Source organism: Mus pahari, chromosome 8 (genome assembly GCF_900095145.1).
Source record: "Mus pahari chromosome 8, PAHARI_EIJ_v1.1, whole genome shotgun sequence".
In the NCBI taxonomy this organism is placed as follows: Eukaryota; Metazoa; Chordata; class Mammalia; order Rodentia; family Muridae; genus Mus; species Mus pahari.
In genome coordinates this window covers 59,630,916-59,654,212 of record NC_034597.1, presented here as the reverse complement: position 1 = coordinate 59,654,212, position 23,297 = coordinate 59,630,916, and the positions used below count along the sequence as shown (strand labels likewise).

The 23,297-nt window shown below is 38.1% G+C and overlaps 1 protein-coding gene across 2 annotated transcripts in view; it reads left to right on the top strand.

Annotated features, from left to right (window-relative positions):
* Adam28 (ADAM metallopeptidase domain 28) overlaps positions 1-23,297 on the top strand; it is a 55,131-nt gene that overhangs the window by 18,901 nt on the left and 12,933 nt on the right. For both annotated transcript variants that reach the window (XM_021203657.1, XM_021203656.1), the window contains exons 10-16: positions 1,475-1,559; positions 3,085-3,215; positions 5,888-6,065; positions 7,773-7,862; positions 9,934-10,129; positions 17,849-17,951; positions 20,191-20,350. In XM_021203657.1, the coding sequence (XP_021059316.1) occupies positions 1,475-1,559; positions 3,085-3,215; positions 5,888-6,065; positions 7,773-7,862; positions 9,934-10,129; positions 17,849-17,951; positions 20,191-20,350 (943 nt within the window). The remainder of the gene's footprint in view (positions 1-1,474; positions 1,560-3,084; positions 3,216-5,887; positions 6,066-7,772; positions 7,863-9,933; positions 10,130-17,848; positions 17,952-20,190; positions 20,351-23,297) is intronic.

Below are 23,297 nucleotides of genomic sequence, written 5' to 3'. Positions count from 1 at the left end.
AGGGAGAGGGAGAGGGAGAGGGAGAGGGAGCTGCCAGGCTGTATTTCTGTATATATGATCTTTCAGGTGGCTAGCATAGACTTCCTTTAGTATGGCCATTTCAACATTTTAGGATCTTTTAAAAGTTTTTGCATTCTTCCACACCAGCATTCCATGAATCTCAGGAGAAACCTGGATCATTGAGACTTAACCCTCAAGTTTACACAGCACCACAATGGATGTATACTCTTAACCACAGTGGTTATATGCTCTTAACCACAGTGATTTCATGAACATAATTAAAATTCCATACTATAGGGCTCAGCTAAAATTGCTCATCAGGCTATGAGCACTACAAGGATAACTCACTGAAAGACATTGTAGAGAATAGCAGACACAACTCCTTGACTTGGAAAAGTGATTTCTAGATTGAGACACACTTTGGTGTGGAGTCTTACCATTTACTAGACAAATTAACAAGATGCCTGTGCAGGGATAACCAGATAAGAATATTAATGTCCAAATATGCTCTATTTGTGGAAAAAAGAAACCAAAATAGGTAATTACAGAATAGAGGAAGGTGTTATTTTTATAAATGTTATCAATGTTGAGAACTGATACCATACAAAGGTAGAAATCAAGTATTAAACCATCTATAATATGATTTTAAAATAAGTTACCAAAACGATAAATCTTTAAATATGCCAAATGCAGAAGTATAATTTCCTAAGTAAAAAGTATGCAAAAATCAGATTAAATAAAATAACAAAATATACAGGGAATGGAAACTGAGGGGAAAATTCTATTAATTTTCTCAGTTTTTATGGCAGAATATTTGGCCCCCTTGGTGTTGTTTAGCAGGGAAAAAACAAGTTGAATCAACTAGTGGAATTAAAATTTTGACAGGTGCTTAAAATTTCTGTAAGTGAACAACAAGTCTCAAAGCCTCGTGCAGATAGCAACAGAACATTGGCTAAGAAAGGCACTGCCACCATTGCTAATTAAAAATAAACTCCAAAAGCAAAATTAAAGTCACTAAAATCCATTAGCAAATAAATGTAATGGATCCAAATTTGTTTCTATTTGGTACAAAATACTTAATAACATAAATAGGTTTAAAATATTATTCCAACAAAAACATTATAAAAAGAACGTAAGAATAAGGGCTCAAAATAAAGTATGGGAAAGATACAAATTTGAGAAAACATAACATTTAGCTTAAAACTAAACAATTATTTGCAGGGGAGCATTTGTTAGGATGAAAGGCCAAAAAGTTTCCTTTCTTGACAAAGGATAAGGGGTAAATTTAAAATGAAAACTAAAAAATCATGAACACATGGTAAACATTGAATGATTTCACTATTTCAAAACCAGAATGAATTCTTAAGTGATCACTGGAAACTTAACTTTCTCTTTGTTTAGAGTTCTAAAGGAATTGTTAATTTTTAAAAAGTTAGATTTCTCACTTTTCTTTCTGTTCCTTCCTTCCGTACAGGTCAACAGACTTTTCTGGGTCAACAGTGGGTCTAGCCTTCATGTCTTCAATGTGTTCTCCTTACCACTCAGTTGGAGTTGTTCAGGTCTGTTTGAAGATCAAACGCTGGTTCTATGCATCTCCCAAATTCTTCTACCCCATCTATAGAGAAGGTGCTATCTACTGTCTGTTTCTGAGTCAATGCAATAACTGAATAGCAAATATTGGCCTAAAATTGCATTCTGGTATAAATCCAATGTATTCATAAACTATTGTCTTGATCTACACTGGTAATGCAGCTTCAGCATCTCTGCCTCTAGACGCAAGGGCAGTATCTGTCTGTAGCTTTATTTTTGTGTAACATCATTTTTAAAGGTTTTGTTGTTACAAGAAAGTTGGCCACATTCAGAGAGTTGTGACATATTCCCCACTCTGATCTTCTACATTGGAATAGAATTGCTACTATTTCTCCCAAATGTTTAACAAAATTGACCAGTAAAACTGTGTGCCTCTGTACTTTTCCTTTGGAAAGCATTCTGAAGTCAAATTTTATTGATTCACTGGTTTATTTGGACTGTTCAGATTATCTTTACTTGAGTAACCTTGGTAGTTTCATCTTTCTGAAAAAAGAATGTCCACATATTTCAGTGAGCAAAATTGACAATATCTACCACAATTGTTACCATATCATTAACTTATAAGCCTATCTATCTATGACATTGTGTATACTGATTTTGTTTGTCGTGCTCAGATTCCATTAGTGTTTATCAATTTCCTTTATTTTTATAAAGATCATCAATGCTTTCAATGTTTTTTCCTCTAAGCTTGACTTTTGCTTTTGTATTAATAATTCTTTTCTATTTATACCATATTAAATTTGTTCTTCTTTAACACAATCAATGCCTCACTATATACCATTTTAGCTGCACCAATGCATTGAGCAGATGAATCTTTTACCCTTAAATACTTCATAATTTTTCTTTTGGCCTTTAACTCATATATTATTTGTAGGTGTTATGTAATGCTTTCAATGACTTTTATGCATTGGACTAAACTCTGTACAACTTTGATTTTTTTGATGTTGGTCTTTAGTTAGTGGCTCCATATAAACTGACACAGCATTGTCTTCTGTTAGTAATCTATAATTGTCAGTAGTATCATGGTAATCTATAGCACTGTTTGGGTCTGTTGAGCCTTAAAGGAAAGTAGGCATTGAAATATATTACCATAGTTGCCAGTTTGCTCATTATTATCTTTCAACTCAATGTTTTTGTTAAATGGGTTTTGAAGCTCTGTTGTTAGGTGTCTCAATAAGTATAATCGTTGTCTCTCTGAAGAACTGATCCCTTTATTATCTCCTCATCCTCACAAACCTTCATCCCTGAAATTCATCCCTGAAATACTGATTATTTGGGAGTCCACTTTGCCTCATGTTGAAACAGTTACACTGACATTTTAGTATTACTGTTTAGATGATAAATTTATTTCCTTACTTGTGTTTCCTCCTATTTGTGTGTGTGTGTGTCAGAGAGAGAGAGAGAGAGAGATTGTCAACTGTCAACTGAACTGGGCACCAGGAAGAATATGTCTCCAGGACAAGTACATGACATTTTCCCCGTTATTATCCCTAGGACCACAGTAACTACCATCTTCGAGTTGCAGGAACAATGGCTCATGAAATGGGCCACAATCTTGGCATGATTCATGACTACTTGAGTTGCAAGTGTCCATCTGAAGTCTGTGTAATGGAGCAGTCACTAAGGTGAGGGTGTTGGGGATAAGCTGTGTGTCCCTAGGACTGTGGTTGGTCATGTCCTCAAGGTCACTGTCATCAACTTGTTCAAGATTTTATGTTTTAGAATTAGAAGAATATTAGTAGAATAAACCAGCTCATATGTTTATAACTTGAATCTATATAGCACCCAATAATGAGCTATATAGTATTACTTATATAAAGGTTTGTATGGGACAACGTTCAGAAATCAGGAGATAACCCAGGTTTTCAGAAGCCACCGTGAAGAAGTGGGTCCACAAAGACACCAGCTGTGCTGCTAGGATAACACACAGCTCAAAGAGCCTCTCAGCTCTGGACTCAAACACAGTTCCCACAGCCTTGGTGACAGTTCTATAAGAATACTGTAGAGGCCTAGGCAGATGTCTGTGTACCACTTGCATATGGTGTCCTTGGAGGCCAGAAGTGGGCTTCATATCTCCTAATACCGGAGTTACAGACAATTGTAGAGCTGACATATGGGCATTTGCAGTCAAACCAGGATACTCAGGAGGAACAGCCAGTGGATGAGTTTAACTGCTGAGTCATCTCTCCAGCCCCAATATGTAATTAAAAAGAAATGTGTCATACTAGACATACATTCTCTCTTTGAGGTTAGGGCAGCTTGTCATTTTGTGTGTGTATGTTATCTATGTGGTGTATGGTGCCAAAACATGCTTAGATTTTTGTCCAATTTTCCATAAACTCAGAGTGGGTGATTATAGAGAAAGAGTTTTTTTGAAGAAAAATCTAATGATGTCCCTCATCAGAAGAATGAATAGAGAAAATATGGTACATTTACACAATGAAGCTGTTAAAAAAACAAACAAACCAAAAAAAGTAAAACAAAGTAAAAACAAAGTAAAAACTGACATCATGAAATGTGCGGGCAAATGGATGGAACTAGGAAAAAAAAAAGCATCCTGAGTGAGGTAACCCAGATCCAGAGAGACAAACATGATCAGCCAGCATCAGAGATGCTTCCTTTTGCACCACCAGAGGAGAGCATATAAAGAGACTTAATGCCAGACACAGAGCGAGAAATTTGGAACAACTAGCCCTCAGTGAGATCCAGTTCCTCCTCTCAGAGAAATCAGTGGAGGATGAGGTGCAAAAGGTGTTAGAGTCAGAGGGGATAGCGAACACCAAGAAAACCAGGCCACTGAGTGGACATGAGCAAAGCCCCCATGAACTCACAGAGACCAAGGCAGCACGCACAGGGCCTGCATGGGCCCGGCACGTTCATGTTCAGACAAGTGGGTCTCTGACTCTTGTGCCCTTTCTTGGTCTCTTTTCTTCCTGTTAGTTTGTCTTGTCCAAATTTGATGTGATAGTTTTTGTTTTATAATATTATATTTTATTTTGTTACATATTTAGAATTATCTCTTAGAAGGCAATTCTTTTCTGGATAGGAAGGGAAGAATTGGGAGAAATAAAGGGAGGGAAAATCATAATCAGGATATATTATGTGAGGGAAAAATCTATTTTCAATAAAAGGGGAAAGAGAAGAAAGTTCTCACGGGAAAGAAAATGGAAAAGATATTTATATCTCTGTCTTACTGAAAAAAATTTTCAGGTAGTCTTCTCTCTCTCTCTCTCCCCACACACACACATATGCACACACACACACACACACACACATGCACACACACACGCACACACACACACACACATGCACATACACACACATGCACATACACACACACATGCACACACATGCACACACATGCACACACACATGCACACACACATGCACACACACATATGCACATGCACACACACTCACACACACACACGCGCACACACACGCACACACGCACACATGCATACACATACATGCACACACACATGCACACACACATGCACACATACACACACGCACACACATGCACACATGCACACTCACATGCACACACACATATGCACACATGCATACACACATATGCACACATGCACACACACATATGCACACACGTATACACACACACGTATGCACACACGTATGCACACACACGTATGCACACATGCGCGCACACGTACACATGCACATACACACATGCACACACACATGCACACACACATGCACACACACATGCACACACACATGCACACACACACACATGCACACACACACACACACACACACACTTCCTCTTTTCTATTCTTACCTTTCTGCACACTACTAGGTTTTTTTTTCATGCTCCTTCCACAAAAAGGATCTAATTTTCCTCCAGTTGCACAGTTGTCATCTCTCCCAGGTATTACTGCATGTTTCACCCTCACATTCATTAAGAAGATGAATAAAATGACAACTGATACTTATCTAAGGGAATACGAGTTCTTAGATATATGCATAAATATGATTCAGTTATTCCAAAATAATCTAGGAATGAGAGTATGACATAGGCAGGTCAAGGCACATTTTTGTTCTTATTGAAAGACCAGCATGCTACAGTTTGAGAACTGTTTTCCCACTAAGCTGAGATGTTTATGTTCACATAGGAGGGCAAGTCTAGAAATATAGATGTTCTCACATTTAGCACCTGGTGTGTTGGATTTGACCTTTGAGGTAATTTGTAACTATCCTTGTAGCTGATATTAGCCATTACTTCCCATATGGAAAGCGTGACTGCACTGGTTTTTCTCCTTCTCTATCTGCACAGGTTCCATATGCCTACAGACTTCAGCTCGTGCAGTCGTGTCAATTACGAAAAGTTTCTTGAAGAAAAATTATCACATTGCCTCTTTAATAGCCCATTGCCGTCAGATATCATATCCACCCCAGTCTGTGGGAACCAGTTGTTGGAAATGAACGAGGACTGTGACTGTGGCTCACCCAAGGTACTGCTAGCCTTTTAAAATAATCTACTTCATTTGGCAATAAGATTATGTGGACCACCATAAAACTGAACATCTTGGGGTTTTTGGATAGGTGGGTATTTTTCAGGCTAATTATATGGGGTGTGCAGAGATTAATATTTCTTAATCCTCCTCACTAGATCCCTTTCCATCCTTTGCATCCCTCACCAATATGAACTTTGTTTCTTCATCCCTAGCATTCTTTTTGAAATTCTTCAGGTAGCTCAGGTGACTGTATGCCATTGAACATCACTTTAGGGATAGCAATATGGTACTATTTAGACAGAGTGAGTCATTTGCTTTCCAAGGCTGGTAGATCTGAGAGCAAGATTCAAGACATAGACCAAGGTCTTATTTAATGACTTTCACACGCACTTGCAGAATGGATTGCTGCATCACATATCTCACATCTGTTAAGATTCAGAAGTTGTTGGCATCACAATCCCTGTTCAGATCTCATCCTCTTCATGGGCCAGCCAAAATTCTAAGTAGGGTCCTTCCCTAACTGCATTATTGCATTTATCAGTAGTGATGCATGATTTCTTCGGTGACTTCAGAATAAGATTAAAGATTTATTCATTCTACCTTCAGGGGTGATCTTTCCCTGATGGTGTTTATATTTAAATGAAGGGGAGTAGTTTTAGCTTTAAAAATATTGCAACTGTTGCAGTCTTGCTTTTCAGTAGGAATCTTGATGGGTGCAATGGAGGTTGCCTGAGGTCCTGGTTCTCGAGCATCTCCGAGAAAGGGTTTGGAGTTTGGATCTCTCAAAAACACCAAATCATGGGAGTCCAACTATTTGACATGGAGATATGATGTCCCTGACAAACGTGTTGGACCACGTTAGTGGTTATTTTGGGATATGTACTAGAATTGAATTAATGGTCAAAGCATGCGTGTCAAAGACTAATTTAATAATATTCAGTATCTATGTTAAGGATGGAATTGAATCGAAGATTAGAGAGAAGCATAACCAATGAGTTGGGTTTAATTAAACTGGATTTTTCTGAAAATCATCCTTTTCCTTTTGTTTCTCTTCATATTTTATCAAGGAAAAGAACTCATTAATATTTATATGAAGGACTTGAGGGAAATATATTTGTTTAAAAGAATAGTAAGAATATGTTTGTTAAAATATATGTAAAAACAAGTCAGAAAAAAACAAGCCACCAGCTGCTCAGACTTTCTAATAATGTCTTGGTTCATCCTTATTGTACTGAAGAGGAATATGCTTTATTGCATATTTCTTTATTTACCTTTCAAATGTTATCCGCTTTCCTAGTTTCCCCTCCAAAAAACCCCTAGCCCACCCCTCCCCCTGTTTCTATGAGGGTGTTCCCCCACCCACATACCTACTCCTGCTTCCCCAGCCTGGAATTCCCCTATACTAGGGCATCAAGCCTTCACAGGACCAAGGGCCTCTCCTCTCATTGATGCCCCAAAAGGCCATTCTCTGCTACATATGTGACTGGAGCCATGGGTTGCTCCATGTGTTCTCTTTGGTTGGTGGTTTAGTCCCTGGGAGCTCAAGGAGGTCGGCTTGGTTGATATTGTTCTTCCTCCCATGGGGCTGAAAACCATGAAGGAGAATTTTAAATGATACAAAATAATAGGTATATGTGAAAATAATCTATAATCTGAATTTTACTAGTATAATATCTGCTTTCATCCATGGCTGATATTTCCTAGGAATGTACCAACAAATGCTGTGATGCGAGGACCTGTAAAATTAAAGCAGGTTTCCAGTGTGCCCTAGGGGAATGCTGTGAGAAATGCCAAGTAAGATTCAGATATTTTGTTTTTTATAATTATGATTATTTTTCTATACTAATGTTTCAGTGATTACATTAAGTAAATCAGGCAGGGCACTGTTTTTCTTCCTTGAAAATAAAGACTCAATCACTCCCAAGGTATTTACGAATTCAGCCAGATATCCAATAATGTAAATAAGATATTATCTCATTTTCTTTTGAGTAACTGGTGTCTCAGGGCAGAAATTGCGAAACATAGAGTGTCTCCTATTAGTGACAGCCAGGATAACCCATGAGAACTTTATACCAAGTGAAAGAAAAGAGAGTCCGTGAGACAAATGCTGCATGATCTCTTGTTGATACAGACTCTAAAATTGTTGACATTAGGGCTGGGCATGTGATTTGACTGGCAAAGTGCTTGTTCTACAATAAACCAGCTATGGTGGCTCATGCCTTTAAGCTCAGCATTCAGGAGGTGGAGGTAAGGGAATCGGAAGTTCAAAATTATCACTGGCTATGTAAAGGTTCAAGGCCAGCCTGGAATATATCAGACTCCATTTTACAAAAGAGTTGACTGTGCAGATATAAAGTCACAGTTATCAGTGGTTGAAAATGAGGAGCCGTTGGCTAAGGGGTAGCAACAAGCGGTTATATGGGATTAATGGAACTGGAGGTCTAGTGTGCAGCAGGTACACAGTGCCCACATGCATGTAAAAGTACTGGATACTGTAGTGGAAGTTTCCTGAGAGTGGATTTCAGATGTTCTCACTATAAACATCCTCACACATCCAAACAAAGGTAACTAACTGTATGAGATCGATGCTAATTTGTTGACCATAATAATTGTTTCACTATAGAGTTATACACACACACACACACACACACACACACACACACACACACACACCAAAATGTCACAAAATGTCACATTGTTTACATTACATTCATACAGTATAATCTTTGAGAAATTAAAAATGTGGTCACTATTTAATAGACAAACTGGCATGAGCAAACATGGCTGGCTCATTGGAAGTTTCTCTTTATGCTGCTTCTCATACTGCAGGGCCTCCCTAGACCACATCGTATGATACCTGCATCTATTGATAGGTCTGTTAGAAAAGTATTTTAAATAGACTGGAGCTTCTCCTCCCTTCTTTAATCATAGTCCAGAAATCTATACTGGAGGGATCAGAGGACACTTTACATGAAAGCATTTTTGTTTACTAGGAAATGGAATGATTTGATTTTAGATTTAGACTTAGGCACCAAAAGAAAACATGTCTAAATGATAAGAGAGGATGGGAGGGACTCTGCGTGGTTAGTTTTGAGAGAACCAAGCTGGTGGAGCTGTGAGAATTATGTTTGGGGGATTGGTTAATTCTGGCTGCAGTTTTGGTCCGATCCTGTAACCAGTATTAAAACAGTGGAAGTTGTTTGGTACATTTAGTCTGTGTCTACTCACACAGCTAGCAAAGGATGGTCCTCCTTTGATTTGCTGAAGTGGAAGAGGAGTTTGTTTTATCAAGATTTTTCTAAGGAAGTAAGGGCAAAACTCATGGTACTGTTGCAACAGAATTCATATAGTAAGACAGTACTGGGCAATTTCTTTTTTCACAACACAACATTCCATAACAAGAGGTGACAAGAAATGCCCTACACTTTGATGAAAAGAACTGAGGAAATTCGATGCCTGGGAAAGTCTTGAGGTATGCGGATCTGCTGCTTGCAGATTTGTCTCCCTTTCACTTCACTAGAGAATCCTGAAGTTACAGGCTTAAATCTTGTAAACCAGGGCAAAGAAGCATTCAACAAAGGGAGAGATACAACTCCCTGCATGCCATCTGAGATATTGCCCATGTGCCTCTTACATTTTTGTATGTGTCTTCAGAGTTTGTATTGCAAATTCAAAATTTAATTGTTTGAAGACTCAGACTATTAGCCAATATCAGCACAAGTGACATGATATGGATGTAGTGCAAACATGAATCACGTTAAAATTATGCCACGGCCCCGAAGACTAAACGGTTTGTTTGTGTTAATCTAAGGTGTTGGGGCAAAGGGCAGGGTGACACATACTCTCTATCTCTGCTTCCTTGCAGCTTAAAAAGCCTGGGGTTGTGTGCAGAGCAGCAAAAGATGAGTGTGATCTGCCTGAAGTGTGCGATGGAAAATCCAGCCACTGCCCAGTTGACAGATTCAGAGTCAATGGCTTCCCTTGCCAAAATGGGCATGGTTACTGCTTGAAGGGCAGATGTCCCACCCTGCAGCAGCAGTGCATGGACATGTGGGGCCCAGGTAAGGATCTGGATCTGTTACTTCTTTTACTGCTGTGATATAATGCCTAAAGAAAGAAATTTAACAAAATGAGGGTTGATTTCCACTCCCAGTTCCAGAGGAAGTCTTTCAGGAAGAGGAAGTCAAGGAGGCAGTTGGTTATATTGTATCCCCAATCAGGAAGCAGAAGAAGATGAATCCCAGGCTCAGTTAAGCTATTTCTTTCTTATGCAGTCTGGGACTACAGATCATAAATGATGCCACCCAGACTCAAGGTGGGCTTTCCCTCCTTAGTCAAATATTTCTGGAGACATCCTCCTTCATATACCCAGAAGTGAGTTTCCATGGTGGTTTCAACACTTAACTAATCAGATCAATGAGAATGAGTATCACAGGGACAAATTCCTCTCCATGTTTACATCAGTCCAGTAACAGGGTTTGACTTTGGCAAAAGAATCAAGCTACCCCTTTCCTCCTAGAAACTATGTCACTTCTCAAAATTATAAACAAGTACCTCTGACATATTTAATTAGAGGTTTTATACATGAGTACTCTGTATTTACATCAATTCCACCTCTTCCTTTATCTAATTCCTCTCTCACTCTCAACTCCTATTATTCCTACACCCCCACACACAAACCTATTGGGTCTATTTAGTGTTGCTCATACATAAACATGTTAACCACTTGGTATTTCATAACTTAGCAGGGTTCTCATGAGTGATAGAAACCGATTCTTCCTCCATCCACAGCCATTGGATCCTATAATGTTTTTCATCTAGGGGTGATGTCTTGTGGATTCTTCTATTTCCATTGTTTATTGAATGATGTGGTCATCATGCAGGTCTTGTTTAGGCAATGACACTGTTGAGATTTCATGGGGTCACATCTAGAAGACACTATCTTGCAGCAGACATCTCAGTCCTCTGGCTCTTATATTTTTCTGCCCTCTTTTTCATAATCTTCTTGGAGCCTGAAGTGTAGGGATTGTGTTGTGGATCTGCTAATGTTCAACTAGGCCATTCTCTGTTACATATGCAGCTGAAGCCATGAGTCCCACCATGTGTACTCTTTTGTTGGTGGTTTAGTCCCTGAGAGCTCTGGGGGTACTGGTTAGTTAATATTGATGTTCCTTCTATGAGGCTGCATACTCCTTCAGCTCCTTAGGTACTTTCTCTAGCTCCTTCAATGAGGACCCTATGCTCAGTCCAATGTATGGCTGTGAACATCCACTTCTGTATTTGTCAGACACTGGCAGAGCCTCTCAGGAGACAGCTATATCAGGCTCCTGTCAGCAAGCACTTGTTGGCATCCACAACAGTGTCTGGGTTTGGTGATTGTATATGGGATGGATCCCCATGTAGGTCAGTCTCTGGATGGTCTTTCCTTCAGTCTCTACTCTACACTTTGTCTCTGTAACTCCTTCCATGGGTATTTTGTTCTCCCTTCTAAGAAAGATCAAAGTATCCACACTTGGTATTCTTTCTTCTTGAGTTTCATGTTTTAAGAATTGTATCTTGGATACTCCTAGCTTCTGGGCTAATATCCACTTATCAGTGAGTACATATCATGTGTGTTCTTTTGTGATTGGGTTACCTCACACAGGATGATATCCTCTAGATCCATCCATTTGCCTAAGAATTTCATAAATTAATTGTTTTTAATAGCTGAGTAGTACTCCATTGTGTAAATGTACCACATTTTCTGTATCCATTCCTCTGTTGAGGGGCATCTGGGTTCTTTCCAGCTTCTGGCTATTATAAATAAGGCTGCTGTGAACATAGTGGAGCATATGTTCATATTACAAGTTGGAGCATCTTCTGGGTATATGCCCAGGAGTGGTATAGCTGGGTACTCAGGTAGTACTATGTCAAATTTTCTGAGGAACCACCAAACTGATTTCCAGAGTGGTTGTACCAGCTTTAAATCTCACCAGCAATGGAAGAGTGTTTCTCTTTCTCGACATCCTTGGCAGCATCTGCTGTCACCTGAGTTTTTTATCTTAGCCATGCTGACTGGTATGAGGTGGAATCTCAGGGTTGTTTTGACTTGCATTTCCCTGATGATTAAGGATGTTAAACATTTCTTTAGGTGCTTCTCATCCATTAGGTATTCCTCAGTTGAGAATTATTTGCTTAGCTCTCTACCCCATTTTTAATAGGGTTATTTGTTTCTCTGGAGTCTAACTTCTTGAGTTCATTGTATATATTGGCCTCTATCAGATGTAGGATTGGTAAATATCTTTTCCCAATATGTTGGTTGCCTTTTTGTCTTATTGACAGTGCCCTTTGCCTTTTAGAAGCTTTGTAATTTTATGAGGTTCAATTTATCGATTCTTGATCTTACAGCACAAGCCATTGGTATTCTGTTCAGGAAAATTTCCCCTGTGCCCATTTGTTCAAGGCTCTTCCCCACTATCTGTTCTATTAGTTTCAGTGTACCTGTTTTTTTGTAGAGGTCCTTGATCCACTTGGACTTGAACGTTGTACAAGGAGATAAGTATAGATCTATTTTCATTCCTCTATATGCTAACCACCAGTTGAGCCACCTCCATTTATTGAAAATGCTGTCTTTTTTCCACTGAATGGTTTTAGCTCCTTTGTCAAAGATCAAGTGACCATCTGTGTGTGGGTTCATTTCTGGGTCTTTAATTCTATTCCATGGATCTACCTGACTGTCATATAATGAAAGCAATCCTACAAGGAAAACTCATAGCTCTGAGTGCCTCCAAAGAGAAACTGGAGAGAGGATACACTAGCAGCTTGACAGCACACCTGAAAGCTCTAGAACAAAAAGAAGCAAATTCACCCAAGAGGAGTAGACAGAAAGAAATAATCAAACTCAGGGCTGAAATTAACCAAGTAGAAACAAACAAACAAACAAAAACTATACAAAGAATCATCCAAACCAGGAGCTGGTTCTTTGAGAAAATCAACAAAATAGATAAACCCTTAGCCAGATTAAATAGAGAGCAGAGAGACAGTATCCTAATTAACAAAATCAGGAATGAAAAGGGAAACATAACAACAGAAACTGAGGAAATCCAAAAAAAAAAAAAAAATCATCAGATCCTACTACAAAATCCTATATTCAACAAAACTGGAAAAATCTGAATGAAATGGACAATTTTCTAGACAGATCCCAAGTGCCAATCAGGATCAGGATCAAATAAACAGTCCCATATTCCCTAAAGAAATAGAAATAGTCATTAGTAGTCTCCCAACCCCCAAAAAGCACAGGATGAGATGGGTTTAGTGCAGAGTTCTATCAGACCTTCAAAGAAGACCTAATACCAATACTCCTCAAACTATTCTACAAAATAGAAACAGAAGGTACTCTACCCAATTCATTCTATGACACCACAATTACTCTTATACCTAAACCATACAAAGACCCAACAAAAAAAAGAGAAATTCAGACAAATTTCCCTTATGAATATTGGTGCAAAAATACTCAATAAAATTCTCACAAACCGAATCCAAGTACACATTAAAAGGATCATCCATCATGATCAAGTAAGTTTAATCCCAGGAAATCCATCAACGTAATCCACTATAAAAACAAATTCAAAGGAAAAAAAAAACCATATGATCATCTCATTAGATGCTGAAAAAGCATTTGACAAAATCCAACACCCTTTCATGATAAAAGTCTTAGAAAAATCAGGAATTCAAGGCCCATGCCTAAACATAATAAAAGCAATATGCAGCAAACCAGTAGTCAACATCAAACTAAATGGAGAGAAACTTGAAGCAAAACCATTAAAATCAGGGACTAGGCAAGGCTGCTCACTCTTTCCATACTTATTCAATATAGTGCTTGAAGTCCTAACCAGAGCAACTAGAGAACAAAAGGAGATCAAAGGGATACAAATTGGGACAGAAGAAATCAAAATTTCACCATTTGCAGATGATGATAGTTTACTTAAGTGACCCCAAAAATTCCACCAGAGAACTCCTAAACCTGATAAACAACTTTAGCAAAGTAGCTGGATACAAAATTTGGATACACAATTAACTCAAAGAAATCAGTGCCCTTCTTCTACACAAAGGATAAACAAGCTGAAAAGAAATTAGGGAAACAACACCCTTCACAATAGTCACAAATAATATAAAATATGGTGTGACTCTAACTAAGGAAGTGAAAGATCTGTATGATAAGAACTTCAAGTCTCTGAAGAAAGAAATCAAAGAAGATCTCAGAAGATGGAAAGATCTCCCATGCTCATGAATTGGCAGGATTAATATAGTCAAAATGGCCACCTTGCCGAAAGCAATCTACAGATTCAATGCAATCCCCATCACAATTCCAATTCAATTCTTCATAGATTTAGAAAGAGCAATTTCCAGATTCATCTAGAATAACAAAAAAAAAAAAAAAAAAAAAAAAAAAAAAAAAAAAAAAAAAAAAACCTCAGGATAGTGAGAACTCTTCTCCACAATAAAAGAACTTCTGGTGGAATCGCCATCCCTGACCTCAAGCTGTACTACAGAGCAATTGAAAAACATACTTTTCAAAAGTCATTTTTTATCTCAAATTCAAATTCCTCTGTGCACACAGGAGTCACACTAGTGTTGGTGGATGGGCCATAAGCCCAGATGGGCAAAAAATAAATAAAAACCTGTAGAATACAGAATAGCAGCGAAGGTACTTGAGAGATTTCCATAGTTGCTTCTGTTCACTGAAAGTTCAGTGGCCACACTAAGGAAATCGTAACACCGGCTTTAAAATGAAGTGTTATGTAAAGATAGTTGAAAAGATTAAGCCCAAATTTAAATTGTATTCAAAAGTTCAATCAGAAAGTCAAATTTATAGTGTACAAGTATGCTCACTTCTGTGGGAAATCTATAAATGTATAAATGTTTATCAATATATAGGGAGGAAATAGTGAGCCATTTGTCCAAGGTTACAAAATTCTACAAAATGAAAAAAAAAAAACCTATTATTTAAAAAGAAACCACCATTTCTATTTGCTGGATGGTGTGTGTACCCTACAATGTATTGAATTTCTGTGGCCTCTTGCTCCATGCTCCCAAATTCCTAGTTAAATGGTACAGAGAATATTTATTCAAAAACAAATGAAGCTACATACTCATAATAATATTTTAAAAATGTCATTGCATGACTGAAACCTCTCATAATGCCTGAAAAATATATTCAATAAAAAATGGGGACAGAAATAAAAATAATCAGCTATCTACAAAATACCTAAAAAGGAAGGCACCTCAGCACCTTCTAATTAATCCCAGATAAGCTCTTCTATGCCCAACAAGTATAGACTAAGATACATTCCAAGGAGCATTGTCTTTGAGCCATCCAGAGGTGCCCAGATGTGCTGGATTCTAGATTCAGTGATGCTGTTCACATTTCCTGGGAGCTGGTATTCTAAACTAAAGTCAATAACAAGAGTGGGTCTGTTGGTTAATCTCATGTATCCCTAGCCCAGCTTCACCACAGGGCAGTCTCAGCCTGCCAGCTACCCAGGTAATGAAATGGAGGATTTTTAATAATTATGAAAGCTTGTCCTTAGCTTGGCAGACTCTTAACTAGCTTGTCTAAGTAAACTCGACCATCTAGCTCTATCTCACCATGTGGCTTGCTAGTGACTTTTCACTAAGTCACAGCACCTATTTCTTTCTCCATGTCTATCTGGCTAACCTCTCTGACTCTTTCTCAGAGTTCCTATCTCTGCCTGGAAATTTGCCTGTCTTCTCCTTTGCCACACATCATTCATCTCTTTATTAAACTAAATAAGAAAGTGATTGAGAAGATGTTTACAAAACATTGAAACAGGTGCCCAGGTGTGCTGGACACAAAGACAGCCTTTACACAGTGCACAAGAGATTATTGTAGCATAGCTTCCTTAGATGGCAGAAATCCAAGGAAAGAAAATTCTACATACATGAGTGAAGCTCAACATGCCCTGTTTATTTATTACCTAGTAACACACAAGGATGATTATGTTGATTAATAGGTTGATTATGAAAGGATGGTTATGGTATTAATTTCTTCTGTCTGACTCTATTCCAAATCTTGTTACCTCTTTATCCAGGGATCTTGTATGTTTTATCCATAGTTTTGTTTTCAGTGCCTGACTTTAGTTGATGTCAAAATTATTTATTGAATTAATATGGAACATATTTATTAGACATTCAATGGAAAAGACCATTAAATTGTTCATTCAAAGGTAGCCACCATAAAATATGAGAAAAGCAGATTTGTCTTCAAATTCCAAATATTGTGATTCACAAATGATCATATTTATTTTAAATTAATCTGGAAAAGGTCATAACATGATTTCATAATAAAAATCACAGTTTTAGCCCCCAAAATAATTCTGCAAATCAAAACTCATGGTACCAAAAAATGTGATTGTGATATAAACAGATATTTAATAATAATACATAAATGAAAATGCTCAATTAATAAAGACTAAAACCATCTTCAATCCATGTCTCTACAAGGAGTAGTAATTAACCTTTAACCTTCTACATTTGTGACCCAGTAAAGAGTTGTGGCAGGCATTAAGAAAGATGGGACAGAATTCTGTAAGGAGGGATGAGAAGGGGAGCCACATAGCCAAAGATACTGCTTTGCCCTTTTATTACCCTAGCCACTGAATTCAGAAATACTTATCAATGAGAATTTTTCTTCCAAAGCTGTTTTCTATGGCAATGAATAATTGAAGAGGAATTTTAAAGTCCAAGAATAAAGATGGGTCAAACAATTTAGAGTGCATTAATCTAATATCAGTCCTGCTTCTTTGTACTGTAGGATGTTTAAAATCTGGAGAAAGTATAAGGATGTTTCTGGTTGAGGAAAGGTAGCAATAAAGGTGCTTGATGGTGGGCATATGAATGATACTTTCCAAAGTATTAGAATCAGTAGCTCAGAAGTTAGGGATTTTGATTATAATGTTACCTTTGCTTATACATGAAGTTATTTGCTTTCAGTATATATCTGTTTTGTTGTAACAAGGAATTAATTTGTTCCTAAATCCAAATGATCCAGAAAATATAATCACAAATATTTTTTATCATCTTGACTATCAAAACATGAAATTCATTAAAAATTATGCAAGTTTATAAAACAATATTATATATTTTTCTTGAAAACAAAAACATACTCTTTACAAATTTTTGCTTTTATACTTCTGTTAATTATCTATCAAAGGTTTATCTAATGTTTGCCAGTGTATAAGAGTTATTTATCATTGAGCGGGGCAGCTTAGAGTCAGGGTTTGAGGGTTCAACTTGGGAAGAAGTGAGTGAAACTGGCTTCTGTATCTTCCTGTGTAACTTGGAGTGAATCTCCACTTCCTTATTGATAATCTGAGATGCAGTAAGAATGGCTAGTAGTTATCACCTACATACTACTGAATAGGCCTGGTTCTCAGTGATTTTATATATATATAATTTAAATGACTCATCAATCCTATGAATTATAGTGTTATGGTGTAGGCCGTAATGACCAGCAGTTATGTGTTTAAGCATTTAAAGTATGCGTGAAACACTAAATGAACTTTATGTTTGGGCTTGACCCGTATTCTGTAGCTATCACAAGGTTTATTTGAAAATACCTCAAAGTATAAAAAGATTTGTAACCCGGGTTCACTGAATTTGGACAAGGGATATTCAATCTGTACTTCTAATTCTAACTTTGTTTTGTTAATACTTCATAGTATTACATTTCTTATCTATTTATCTTCAAATATGCCACTTTCATCTGTGCCTGATCCCAGGAACCAAGGTTGCAAATACATCATGTTACAAGCAGAATGAAGGTGGGACAAAGTATGGATACTGTCATGTGGAGAATGGCACACACATGCCTTGCAAAGCGAAGTAAGTGGCTGTATTGTTTAAAACTTCTCTCCACAATCCCCACCGGGACAGTCATACATTTTCTCCCACATATGCTGTCTTATTCTAATTCAAGAGAAAGTGACTTCTAACCTAGATAGATAGTTCAGAGGTTAAGAGGACTAGCTGCTATCACAGAAGACCTGGGTTCAATTCCCAGCCTCCACATGGAGGCTTCCAAACACCTGTAGCTACAATTCCAGGGGAACTGAAACCCTCTTATGACTTCTGTCAGGCACCTCGCATGCAGTTGGTACACATACATACATGCAGACAAAAAAAAGTACTACATACATAATAAATGTGACTAGAAAAAAATTGAAAAGAAATTGGATGCACTTTAGGTACTTTTTCAAGCATGTGCTTTTCATTATGAGTTTCTGGGTAAAAATATTTATCTACACAGAAAACAACCACTGCAGAACATATATATTTGTATTTAAATTTGTCATGACATTTGCATGAGAAAGATTATAGCAGGAAAGGTGAATAACAATTCACCCAAGAAACTCATTTTAATTTCAGTATTGATAATCTGAAAAGAGGATAAAAACCATACCAGATGAACTTGAGTTTTGTATACATTTTTTTATTCTGCAAACTTAAGACAACCTTTAAAATTTGGCTTAAATATGTTACTTTATTTGTTCATTTTATTTTCATATATTAGTGTGTGAACAAATCAGTTATGGAAAAGGAAATACACAGGGTTGATCAAAGCAATAAATGGGGGGAGGGTGGGAGGTAGTAGGGCTGGTCCATCCCTCCTCTGTAGCCTATGAGTATTGTATTAGCCTGTATTACTGTGTATACAGCTGATAATGAGTGTAACATGATGCTCAGACATTTTGTCCCCCTTCAGACACCACCTAGTCACCAAGTAGCCATTGTCTGTGGTAGGCGTTCATCTCCACATTTTCTATGTCCATGACCATCCTTACAGTTTAGTCATGAATCATTGTCTGATTTTTGAACAGCACCCAGCAGAGTGGGGAATAGCTGTGTCTTCCTAATTTAGCACCCATCTCTTCTCTAACTGTGAGTAATAGCAGCACAGTCTCATTCTCTCCCTTCTAGACTACATGTTCACAGGCTTCCTCTGAATGTCACATAAAGCAATTGACTATGACATGATTGGCTTTGGATTTCCTTACATTTTGTGCTGGTCAGCCGATGGCTTCCCTGTGTGTTGAGCAGCTTAATCTGCAGGTTCAGAGGGAGAGCTCTGAGTGCCATACTTAATGCTTTGAAATCTCAAGAGTCCTCTGGCTTTGTGCTGACCACTTGTGGAAAATTGAGGCATTTAACTTTTAGAACTTATCTGAAGGAAGAAAAATAATAATAATAATAAAAAAATGACTGACTAGGCACCTTTGCAAGGTCAAGGATCTGCCCTATGAGCATCTTCTAACTCCATCCCCAGGGACTTCTTTCAGTCAGTGATGGCTTCGCCAGCTCCATCCATCACATTCAACTCTAACTTGCTTTCTGCTTCTGTGATGAAGCACTCTGACCAAAAGCAACTTTTGGAAGAAAGGATTTGAGTGACTTATACTTCCATGTTACAGTCTATCATTGAGGGAAGCCAAGGCAGGAACTGAAGGCAGGAACTGATGCCAAGGCTCTGGGGAGTTCTAATTACTGTCTCACTCCCCATGGTTTACTCATCTTGCTTTCTTACACACCCCACCCAGTACTACCTACCCAGGGAAGTGAAGCCGGGCTTTCTTGCAGCAATAATTAATAAAGAAACTACCACACAAACATGCCCACAAGCCAGCCTGAGGGGTGAGCTCCTCATTTAAGGTTCTTTCTTCCCAGGTGACTCCAGTTTGAGTCAAGTTGATAAAAACTAACCAGTATACATTTCATCATCAAAACTGATGGGAAAAAAATGTGCCCATAAGTGGGGCATGCTCCCTTATTCAAGTTCACCATCTAGAATTTAGGTTTAAGATTCTGCTCTCTCCTCACTAGTCATAACTTAGCCAATTGGCAAAAATTAATTATAAAGGAATCTCTACTTGAGAAACAACATATACATCTGAGTTGCCTATTAATGCAGAATAAAGACATTGCATTGGTACAACTATAAGGTACACTATAAGGGAGATATTACTTATTAAATAACCAACGCTGGTTTGCATTTGTGTAAAACTGAAATTTGAATCCTGGGATAAAGTTTGTAATTTGTTGTTGTTGTTGTTGTTGTTCTTTGTAGAGATGCCATGTGTGGGAAGTTGTTCTGTGAAGGTGGATCAGGTGATTTGCCCTGGAAGGGACTTACAATATCTTTCCTGACATGTAAATTATTTGATCCTGAAGACCTTAGTCAAGGAGTAGACATGGTGGCCAATGGAACCAAGTGTGGAACTAAAAAGGCAAGTCAAAATTGTACCTTGACAGTTGATTATCCCACTATGGACCTTGATTTTAACTCAGCGCTCTTTATTACAAATTCTGTAATTGTAGTCCATGTGCCCCTAGGGTGATAAAGGCTGTACAGGCACAAAAGAGAAACTAAAGGAGATGGAAACTATTAGGACAATGCTACCACCAAGGACCAATGCTGTCTCTCCTTGCCTCCTGACATTTCCAACATGCCCCAAGCTCACCTCCCAGCACGGTAGAAGCAGGAAACACAAGGCTGTCCCTTGTGCATCTTTTCTTTCTTGTTCTTTTTTCTATATTTATTTAATTTATGTATGTGAGTACACTGTCACTGTCATCAGACACACCAGAAGAGGGCATTGGATTTTATTGCAGATGGTTATGAACACCCATGTGGGTAATTGCTGGAAATTGAACTCAGGACCTCTGGAAGAGCAGTCAGTGCTCTTAAACACTGAGGCATCTCTCCTGCCCGTGCATCTTTTCTTAAAAAGAAGATGTTTTCCTCTGAATCATAATATGGCTACCAACATGACATGGGTTTTCATCGGCCGAATTTTATGACCCAGTTGCTTGTAGTGTCAACTTGTAGTGTAGTAGTAAGCTACGCTGACAAGGGAAAGGGAAATACCAAAGTTGACCTATGTTTGTTTAAGCTCACTCACTGAACTAAAGAAGGTCCAGAAAGTACATATTAATAAGCCAGGTGTTTGTAGTCATCTTCCATGATGTCAGACAACTTAAATTAACAACCACTCTTGAACTCTGCTTCAATACATCTGGATCTTTACTGTTGAAAGTTTCCAGCTTGTTTTTAACAGAGCATTTTATTCAAATGTAATCATACAAAGGGAGGCCAGACATAAGAAATGAGTGAGAGCAGTGCCACACCCTTACATGTGACCCCCTCCTGTCTTCCTTGGAACACCGTGCTCACAAAATCTTATTGCCTTTGATTTATGCAAACCTTTACTCATCCCTCCAATAACATTGAATAAGGTCCCACCATGTCCTTAGTATGATGTTATAAAACTTCATAAATATTTGGGTATGGCACCCTATTTTTTATTCTTTAAGATTTCAAGATGTGGAAGTAGCGAAATTATATCAGGTACACCCTATTTCTACCTCCAACTCTCCTGGCATCCACTCCACCACTTCTTCCTTATAACTTCATTATTATTCCCGCCAAACCTCACCACCCTCCTCCCCATGCTCATAATTGTCAGGATGTAGGAACAAACACCAGATCATGAAACCTACCATCTGCCACACACTCAAAGAAGATCAATGCCATCATCTCCAGCAGGTATAAATTGTTAATAGCTCCTTAATGAAGGGCAGGGATCATTTACTGAAGATCATTTACTGCCTCTGTGCAGAAATTGTGGCTGGCTTGATCTCATGTAGTCTTGTTCAGGCAATTGCACCAACTATACAACTCTTAGACATAAACACAAAAGAAATTTATATCCTACTGTAGAGATACCAGTGATAATGTCCACTCTATGCATAATAGCTAGGAAATGATACCAACCTAGATGTCATCAACAGATGAGTGGTTTTTAAAAGATATGATGTATATGAAAAATGGATTATTAGCTGTAAAGAAAAACAACAGCAAGATATATACAGGTGATGGAATAGACCTAAAACAAGTTATCCTGAGTGAAGTGATCCAGGATCAGAAAGACAAACTGGGTCAATTCAGTGCTTTAAAACTGGTGAGTGCTCAAGAGGAATAGCTCCTCTGATAATGGTAAAGAGGAAAGGAGAGTGCCATTTACTTCTCAGTCATGGTAGAATCATGCGTGATGTGATTCCAGCTCTTACTTACAGATGTCAGTTAGTGCTGTGCTTGATTCTGTGACCATCAATAGCTCCACATCTGAGGAGCTGTTATAGTACATGAAGTACCTATCAGGAAAAAGCAAAGCCATTTTAAGGAGGGCTTTCAAAATATTGTATTATATAGTAAAAATTGTAGAGTTTTGTCTGTCTCTTTCAAACCTGCTAGTGTTTTCCTAATAAAATGTTTGAGGTTGGTCACCGAGAAATGACTCAGTGGTTAAGAGCACATGCTGCTATTCCATAGGGCCAACATTTGTGTCCCAGCATCCATATAGCTCACAACAACAACATGTAACTCCATACCCAGGGGACCTCACACTTTCTTCTGGCCTCTCCAGACACCAACACACACATGCCATTCACTCACAGACACATGGATAAATAATAACAAATTTCAAATGAACACATCAAGGCCTCTGCACATAGGAATTCAAAGCTGTTGCGACAACATGAGCAAGACCTGTGTAAGCTCAAGCCATGAAAAAAATCTCAAAAGATGGAGGGAAGGTAGGCACAAAGTCCCATTCCTAGTTGAGGTCCCACTGAAATTTGGTAGCTCCTGTATGAAAGAATGTCAATTCTCTCTAAAAAGCATTTACCCCCTACCCCCAGAAAGTTGACCATACTCCACTGGAAGACCACACATCCAAGAATATTTGGACAACACAAATTGGTCCTAAATTTTTTGTATTAAAGAGTCAAAGTTGAGTGGGTAGGAAAGAGGCTGGAGCCAGGAAGAGGTAGGGGAATAAATATGATCAAAACACATTGTAGAAAATTCTCAAAGACCAAGGAACTAATAAAAAGTCCTCTATAAAGGCATGTTTGACGACAGAGTTGATGAAAACATTAAGACTATGTTCATAGCAGCCTTATTTATAATAGCCAGAAGCTGGAAAGAACACACATGTCCCTCAATAGAGGAATGGATACAGAAAATGTGGTACATTTACACAATGGAGTACTACTCAGCTATTAAAAACAATGAATTCATGACATTCTTGGGCTTCTTTACATTAAGTGAGGGATTCCAGTCTCAGAAAGACAAGTACTGAATGTTCTTTCTCATATATAGTTCCTTGCTCC